We start from the raw sequence: 9,321 nt of genomic DNA on the forward strand, positions 1-9,321 counted from the left end.
ACCCTACCCTGTGAATCCAGGTGAGTGACTGTAAGAGCTGTCTGTGCATTTAATACAACTTTTCGGTATAAAACCCRCTCAAACGTAGCTGTACGAATATATAGAAGCCAGTTCTGGAAAGCAGTGGGTTGATCACATTTCCATTTAGCAGGTTCCCTCTGTGTTGTGCAAAGAGTCCTTCTTTTTCTCCTTCTCATCACTTTTTGTTTTCACACTAACCTTCTTTGCTGGAATGTTGTAACTACTCTTTGGTTTATATACATGTACATTTCTGTGACCAAGGTAAGGAACTTAAACTGATTGTTTGCACTTTCATATTCTCTTGAGACAATTTGTTTGCAATCTCTTCCGAGACATTGAAGACTAAGACATTGAAGGCTAATAACACCTGAAAATCTCTGCATGTGGTAGTAGGTGTGAGAAAGAAGGCCCTTCTTACATTTGGTGAAATCTCTAATGCATTTAATTCATAATTGCCAGTGTCTGTGACTATGATTACTGAGATTGTTGTATGATGGTATTTTGAACTGTAGTGATGCACTGTCTGTTATAGCAGCTCTCTCAGCTAAAGATTGGAATGCATTGTAGTAGGCACTGTATGAACTCTGACAAAAAAACTGACCGTTTTCTCTTGGTAAAGGCATAAGAGAGGCTGACAAACAGCAGCTTAGACAAGTTCTAGGAAATAGGTTTAGCTAGCATTTCTATAAAACAAAGTATCTTACTCCGAGCTTTTTGCTCCAAAGGGTTCATTTTGTTCTGAGGTTGACTTTCGCATCTTGGGATTGGGGAGCTGAGTGTGATTCCTGCATCAATAATGTGGCTTAACTAGAYAGTGCTGGGGAACTGAGCATGTATCACACTTTCATCATTTGAAAGGTTCAAATGACAGGGGACATCTTCCTCTTAAAATAAGTTGCTTCCACTATTTTCTGATGTCCTGCTGGATAAGGGAGCATGTTATCACAGAAAGCAGAGTATCAGAATTTGGCCTGCAGTAGCATATGACCAGGTGATAYGGAGAGCTTTGAAAAGGCAGCTTTTATTTTCTACTACTCAGGATTTTGTTTAATAAAAAGGAAGCAAATGCAGTGGAAGCATAATAGGCACTATGTGCTGCTTCTTTTTACACATTATAAAGAATGTTTTTGCCTGAGGTACCACCTAACTGTCATTGTTTGCATCGTTGAACCAAAGCAGTGAGTTCTTTGGTTCAAAATGCAAAGAGAGTTTCTTCGGGTAAAGTGCAAATATCCTGTCTTTTTTCTTCCTTTTTTTTTTATTTTTTTTAATTGACAAGTGAGTAGTGGCAAAGGATCTGAAAATGATAACTGAATTAATTTTTAAAGAAATGCAAGTGAAATAATACAAGTATTGGAAGGCAACTTCTCTTTTCTCCTCTGAGATATGAAGGCATTCAAAAGACTTTATGTAAGAACAATTTTTCCCTCCTTGGTGAAGGAGTAAAATTTGCTTATATTTCATATCCTTCCACAATGGTATTTTCCAGTCTGCCATTTTTAATGTGAATAGAACATTGCTAAATCTAGAGGGCTCTGCTTAGACCCATAGCTTTATATTTGTTCATGGGCATGGATACTTTCTTGCATTTCACATCTCCYCTGCTTTTCTTCCTAGCCTCATTTTTGCAAGCAAATAGAATACTGAAGTATGCAGGACTCCTACCCTTGAAAGACAATAGAAAGAGTGATGGTTTTGTATGATACTACATCTTTGTGCCAATGACAGACAAAGCCAATGTCTTGAGTTTGTTGCTGGCAAGTTACCCACCAAAGTGACTGACAGTTTACTAGGAGTTTCATCTGTATCTGAAAAAGGCTGACAGAGTTGCAGAATAAGGRAGACATTTTAAAAACAAAAACTATTTTGAGGAGAAGGTGTACTTTTAATTTGRCAATATGGGTAGTGTCCGCTTAGTTTTTAATATACATATTCTAATGGATTGAGTTAAAGTTCAGTAAACTGAAAGTTGTTTCTTCTTATGTCTGTTTTGATTCAGATCTGTGATCTAACCAACAGTTACATAAATGGAGGGAAAAATGCAGAAACAATCTTAAATCATATTTTCATTTCCCTGATCATGATTGTTCTGGGCAGACAGTTTGTWCTGTGAGGATGGATAAGGGCTGTTATGGGAGCTCTGTGCACCGTTGATCCCTTTATGTGGTGAGAATTCCTCTTGTGGTTGCTCACATTGTTTTCTACATCATTTACCCTAGGATCAAGCTTGAAATATGAACTAATCAAACTAAAGTCTCTTGAAAATCTTGGTATGTTTTGTTTAGSGCTTCTTTTTTAACTGCAGCAAAGAATTTATTAGTTTAGAATCAGGTTACAAGAACTTGAGTTCATTTTACAGCTTTGTCACTCAGCAGAGGGTGATATTATTACTTCTTCATTTAATTATGATTCAGTAGATCCTAGATCATTTTATGCTCTGAGAAGCTCTCAGCATCACAGGTGATGTTAGGACTGTACATTTGGCTTGCACTTTAAGGCTGGCAGTAGGATTATACCATCTGGTCTTGAGAAGTGCTTAGCATCTCCAGCAAGACATGGATGAATTCCAGTGGAAGTCAGCAGAGACGTGATGCTGCTTGAACATTGCAGTGGAATTGCCCATTTTGTATGGTCTGGTATGCCTATCATGCAAATATTATCTGTRGTCTTACCTAGACAGTGAGAATTGCTCAGAGTTGTTAGAACACTACTGTGACCCCATGTGCGCTGGCCACTGCAAACGCTTGAATTGTCGGGTCAAACCCAGTTTTACCTCTGTGTCTTATAGAGGTAAACAGAGATTACACAATATAATCGTATGTGCACCAGTTGCTAGTCTTATTATCCCTAGCACTGTTGGCATATTTCATTATTACTTGAACAGTTACTGATTTTCGCATTTTAGAAACAGTCTTACATGCATTATTTACTTAATTATTCTCTCCTGCAGATGCATAGCTTGGTTCAAAGTTATTAAAAATGTAAAGCTGTCTGATAAGCTTTACCAACTGAATRGTACAAAAATCTTATGTTTAGCATTTTGACCTTTGTATTTTTTTACTCATAATTACACTGTATTGAATGTAGCTTAACAGATACAAAGGCAAAATGATCATGGCCCTAAAACTACCCTTCACAGCAAATGGCTCTCAAAACTACTTCTGCAACGTGAGGGGCAGATTTGTTTTTGCTACATTTGAGAAACAGCAGAGAGGGCTTTTAGTGGCACTAYATAATACAAAAGCCATCAAAGGCAAAGAATGGACAAGTAGAGAATTTTATTAAAGGTGACCAAATACAAATTCTGTACATGGTAGTGGCTGAGTCAATTATTTATCCTCTCAACAGTTAGTATGCCAAAACAGGCAATACTCAGACAGTTTTAGTAGTGCTCAATGGTGAGGATAATCTGAAGATTAACATGCAAGTTGGATTGCTATTTTTGGTTTTGCTCTATATTTATTTAAAWTTAAATTTCTTTTCTTTTTTATTTTGCCTTGATGCATTTCTTCTCATTAGCAGCAATATATTGTTTAACATATTGAAAATTTGATCACTGACTTTTTTAAAAGAAAGGACAGAGCTTGAGATGAAATGATAGAAGGGGTAGCTGCTGTAAATTGCTAAATATCCCTCTAAAAAAAGCCTTAGAAAGGCATTATTAAAAGGTTACTGAATATACTGCTTGATAAGTGGTATTCTTCATTCAGTATGAGTATTGCTTCAGTGCCTTAACATGATGTTATGGCACTATGCTTTTGAAGATGTCATCTGTCAGCTGAGATGCGCAACTGAGATCTTAACCTCTAATGATTATAAATTGTCTCATAGTGTTTTTCACAAGAAAAAAGATTATATGCCACTTCCAGCTGGGTCTAATCTGTTTACCCAAATTATTCTGCCAATTGAATTGTGTATATTCTTCATTGCTTTCTGCTATAAAATTATGTTGCTAAACACCATCATTTCATTGGAGAGTAATATAAGCTGTGTGAATGGTTTATTTTAATTCAAGTAAAGCAGAATAAAAAGTAGTGCCTAGTCATTACATAGACACAACTATTGCTATAATTAAAATGTTACTGCTCTGACTGCCAAAAGGAACTTTTCACATATTAAAAAAAAAAGAGATTCTTCTCTTCCCCATCTTTTCTTTCTTTCTTTCTTTTCTTTTCTTTTCTTTTTTTTTTTTGGGGGGGGGCGTCGCAGATACTTTTTCATATAGCTCTCATCATCTGAAAGGTTGTAGGATACTAAAGAAGTTGCAGCTCAGYATTTCAGAACTTCATTAGGTCTGTAGAGATGCTGAGCTCCGTAAGATGAGTAGGAGGAATTCAGTTAATCAAGCAGAAATATATTTTAACTATCCCCTAGTTATTTTATCAGTGGGTAGTGTTGGCAAGAGTCTGGAGCAAACAAAAGATTGTAGTGATAGACGGACTGGCTTGGCTTTTTAGAGAACAGCAGGATTCTCCTCTGGCTGGTGCAGGGAGGTGTGTGGTTCTCAGCTCTCTGTGGCACAAAGGCTCCTCCTGCTAGTGAATAGTCTCAGGAGGAGGTGGAGATGGTAGATATCACTGCCTGCCTCAGGGCCTGCATCTCACCTGGGGCATAACAAGTAGGGACAGCAGCAAGTAGGCTGTTACATGTTAACAGAGTCTCATTCACTTTCCTCCCTCCATCTGTTTTCTCAACAATCTGCATCCAGTGTTGACAGTGTGATGATTGCAGTTCTTTTCCAATGCTACCGCCTGTCCACTAATGAACTTTCTGTTGCCCATAATTATGAAGTTTTTGCTGGATATTCCAGTTGATTTTGAACCGAGGGCACTCTGTTTTAAAAGCAAGAGTTTCTTTCCCGTTTGCTTTGGCAACACAGCAAGCAGARTAAACCAAAGGAACTTGCTCATATGGTGGTGCTTCTTAAGGTAGTTTGCTTGGCTTGTTACTAGGGTTGTTTTGTCTAAGCAGGTGGCATAAAATCAAAGTTATTGTGCTTCCAGTCTGTGACCTGGCTCATTACTGCTGCTTCAGATATTTCTAGTTAATTGTGTACAATTATGCTTTGCTCAGAGTAGATGCCCTAAAGACCCTCTAGATGGCAAAATAAGTTTGTTAGTATCCTACATATATACTGGCCACTGTGATTAGCAATGGAACTTGTCTTCACAAATACTTTAATTCCTTCATCTTGTAATGCATATTTGAGCCCCCAAAAGATACAATTTTGTGTTTTACAGATCTCATGCTTCCCAGAACTAATATTCTATTATAAAGAACTTCATTTTGTTTGTAGTGGTTTTACTTAGAGCTGTTTAAATATTGCAGAAGTAGTGTCCTGTAGAATTCCTTCTAGAATATCTGATTGACTAAAATTCAGGAAGTGTTCGCGTATAGATTTTTCTCCTCAACATTTCTGAAATAACTTTTATATTGAATCAACATACAGTATGTGAATACTCTCATTAATGTATTGTCAAGCAGGAGCATTCACTGTTTTGGTCAGCATCCTGAGGGAAAACATTCAGAAACCTTGTGGCTAGGTTGATCTGCTCTTAGCACAAGACGGGGAAGTGACAAAACCTCTTTTTAGTGATGTTTGTGTTACCTTGATCTTAGACTATGCTTCTTTACACTTTGACTCAGCAAGTACCTCTTATATCTAAGAACCGTAAGAGTCTTACCAGACATTCTGTTTTTTTCTCCTGAATTTTTTCCCGTGATTGTTTTGTGTGCAAAATGAGGAGTGATTRGGAAAGACAACATTGGAGATTCTTGAACACTCTTTGTTATTCAAAGATCTTACAGCTAAATAGGGAAAATACTGAAGKGGCATAAGTACAGAGCAGAAGCCAGGAGCTGACCTGATTTCCATTATTCATGTAACCATCATTTACTATTCTCTGTTTAAAAACTTTTAGACTTCTAATTGAACAGTTAAAATAATATTGTGTGAGTTTATAGATTTGTCATGCTATTTGAAGAGAAGTAGTTTGTCTGTAGACAGTTTATGAGTAAGGATTAATTAACTAAAAGATTTGGGCAATCTTACTGAATAACTAATACATTCAGAGTTGGTTTGCAGACAACAAAAGAACAGAAAAGAAGGCTAAAAGTRCCAGGCAACTTGTTTACAATGCAGCTGGTATTTCCATCAGCTCTGGCTTTAAACTGCAGTTGTTTGAATATATTCTGGAAACAGAACAAACCTAGTGACAGCATGTATATGTGAGCTTGGCTATGGTGGAGTTTGTCTACCATGTACACCAGGTAGAGGTGTGACCAAAACACATTGCAAGCTATGTATAGCCTGTAGTTGGGACACAGAGAAAGATGTACTTATAGATGTACGCTGAAGTCAGCAGGCATGAACTGAGTGAGTAAAGCCTGTGCTGTTGCAGGGACACTGCTTCCTGTAGCTTCCCTATTACATAGGCTAAGGCCACTTGTGTCGATAGACTTATCTATGAGTGTCTTAGCCCCATTGGGGTCAAATGACATCAAATGGGCAAGACAGGCTGAGTTTCACTGCTTTTCTCAGTTTTCCAATCTGTRAGTTACAATTTGAGATACTTCCTTTCTTACCTCTTTTGTGATGRCCTGTGTGTTAAGCATTTGTTATGTGCTAGTCTTAAATGTGTTGAATAAAGAAATGTAACAGACTGATTTAACTRTACTTTACTAGTGTGACCTTTCTGGTCTGTCATTTTTGGGCAGTTTTTTCTCTCCGCTGTTTTTGATATCTCCACGATTACAAAAAATAGTTTTCTTTGTAGTTGCATTTGGCTTGCTATGCTTTAAAAATGTGCCTAAATTATATACCTCTTTAGAGAGATATTCAGCACATCTTATTTTGTTGTTTTTACAGCAATCACTGAAAAGAAGAGGGAGTAAAGACTTGCAAAAATCAGAAAAAAAGTCACAGCAGACGCCAACGGAGGTATGTTAAAATAACAGCACCTCGGACGCTCACGTTAAGGCTTGAGGAGTACCATGGAAATATATGCGATCTGCAGATTTGCACTTCGCTTGCTTGTTTACTTTGCTCTTTGTTGTTCTGTACGCTGTGAAATGGAGAACTCTGACCTGAGATCTGCAGTCAGATGACACTGTGTCAAGGACCACCTAAATAAACTGCTGGTGCTACAACAGAGCCCACCACCTTTCATGTACTGTATCCTTTAGGCAAAATAAGTAAATGGAAACACCAATGAATCAAGATTAAAGGCCCTTTGCATACTGATTTCAGTTTTTTTAACACTTTATAATGGGAAGCAGGTCTTAATTACTTGGCATCGAAATGTGTAATTTAAAAAAAATCACTGTTTTTTACTGTTGTGTATAACAAGTCTAGAAAATATAAGTTTTTTTACAAGGGGCCCTACAAAAGGTATTTTCTGGGGACTGTTCAGGTTTTCAATACAAGTGTTACAGGCTTTTTCTCTCTTTTTGTTTTAAATACATATTTGCCTTTCTTTAATTTACCGATCAGTTGAAAAAATGATTGTAACGGAATCTCTTAGTATCTAAAGCTAAGTACTTTTGATTGTTAATCTTGTAATTTAAGATCATCCACTGGAGGTCTCCTGATTTACATCRAGTTTCTTCAAGTACTTCTTTTTCTTTTTGCTAAGGAGGATAATGAAGACCTGAAATGCCAGTTGCAATTTGTCAAGGAAGAAGCAGCCTTGATGAGGAAAAAAATGGCTAAGATTGATAAGGAGAAAGACAGATTTGAACATGAGCTGCAGAAATACAGATCATTTTATGGGGACTTGGACAGTCCCTTGCCAAAAGGTGAAGCAGGTGGGCCACCTACTACAAGGGAAGCTGAACTCAAGCTTCGATTGAGACTTGTGGAGGAGGAAGCTAACATTCTTGGGAGGAAAATAGTGGAACTGGAGGTAGAAAATAGAGGACTGAAAGCAGAGCTTGATGATTTAAGAGGAGATGATTTCTCAGGGACTGCTAATCCGCTCCTGGGAGAACAGAGTGAATCCCTGTCAGAACTGCGACAGCATTTGCAGCTAGTAGAAGATGAAACAGAATTGCTGAGGAGAAATTTAGCTGATTTGGAAGAACAAAACAAACGCATAACAGCTGAGCTGAACAAATACAAGTACAAGTCTGGGGCCCATGAGAGCTCTAGGCATCATGATAATGCCAAGACAGAAGCGCTACAGGAGGAGCTAAAAGCTGCACGAATGCAAATCAATGAGCTGAGTGGCAAAGTCATGCAACTYCAGTACGAGAACAGAGTATTAATGTCCAACATGCAGCGCTATGATTTGGCCTCTCATCTTGGGATYCGTGGCAGTCCCAGAGACAGTGATGCTGAAAGTGATGCAGGAAAAAAAGAAAGCGATGATGATTCCCGTCCCCCTCACCGTAAAAGGGAAGGCCCCATTGGTGGGGAAAGTGACTCTGAAGAGGTACGCAACATCCGGTGCCTGACGCCCACAAGATCTTTTTATCCTACACCAACTGGGTGGCAGAAAAGCTTCACTGACAGGCAGCAGATGAAGGACATCCGCTCTGAAGCTGAGCGACTAGGCAAGACAATAGATCGCTTGATTTCTGACACGAGTACCATCATAACAGAGGCAAGAATTTATGTAGCTAATGGGGATCTGTTTGGACTGATGGACGAAGAGGACGATGGCAGCAGAATACGCGAGCATGAGCTGCTCTACCGGATCAATGCACAGATGAAGGCATTCAGGAAAGAACTCCAGACTTTCATCGACAGACTTGAAGTTCCAAAGTCGTCAGATGACCGAAGTGCAGATGAACCTTTGTCAGTGAGTCAGGTAGACTTTTACTTATTACGGCCTACAGGTAAAAAGGCTCTGCCAAATAAATTAAGCCTAAAATTTGATGTATGGCACATTAAAATTGTTACGTTAGACAGTGGACAGAAATCTCTATTTCCTGAATTATTTTAAATACCTAGTTGACCATATGAAATCTCTTCCGATCAAGAGGTCTGCTTGTGAACAATGACTAAGTCTGGTCTCTTTGAAATTAAAAGAATAATRCCATAGTTACAAGTATTGTAGGAGGTAGAAGATTTTATTCCTTCTTCTGGCTTTGCACCTGCATTTGCCAGAATTGTGCCGTCATCACAAGCAAAGGCAGTGCYGACAAGTTTTAGCATGAGGCGGTGCTGTGAAACCGCTGTTAGTGTTATTTTCATATTTTCACAACAGAAATGAAAATGAACATGGTTGTTTTCTTTGTAGTTGGTTTCCTGTTAAATGAATAAAAAGAAAATCCCAACAATTARAAAGAGGAAACATT

At 38.1% G+C, this 9,321-nt stretch overlaps 1 protein-coding gene across 1 annotated transcript in view; it reads left to right on the top strand.

The window, feature by feature from the left end:
* MTCL3 (MTCL family member 3) overlaps positions 1-9,202 on the top strand; it is a 32,071-nt gene extending 22,869 nt beyond the window's left edge. Inside the window, 3 exon segments of the mRNA XM_085314407.1 lie at positions 6,890-6,961; positions 7,656-8,942; positions 8,944-9,202. Coding sequence (XP_085170533.1) covers positions 6,890-6,961; positions 7,656-8,942; positions 8,944-9,024 — 1,440 coding nt within the window. The 3' untranslated portion in view covers positions 9,025-9,202.
* Positions 9,203-9,321: the final 119 nt, after the last annotated feature.

The sequence above is a fragment of the Rhea americana genome, unplaced genomic scaffold (genome assembly GCF_003343005.1).
Source record: "Rhea americana isolate MKP2758 unplaced genomic scaffold, rheAme1 scaffold_110, whole genome shotgun sequence".
NCBI lineage: Eukaryota > Metazoa > Chordata > Aves > Rheiformes > Rheidae > Rhea > Rhea americana.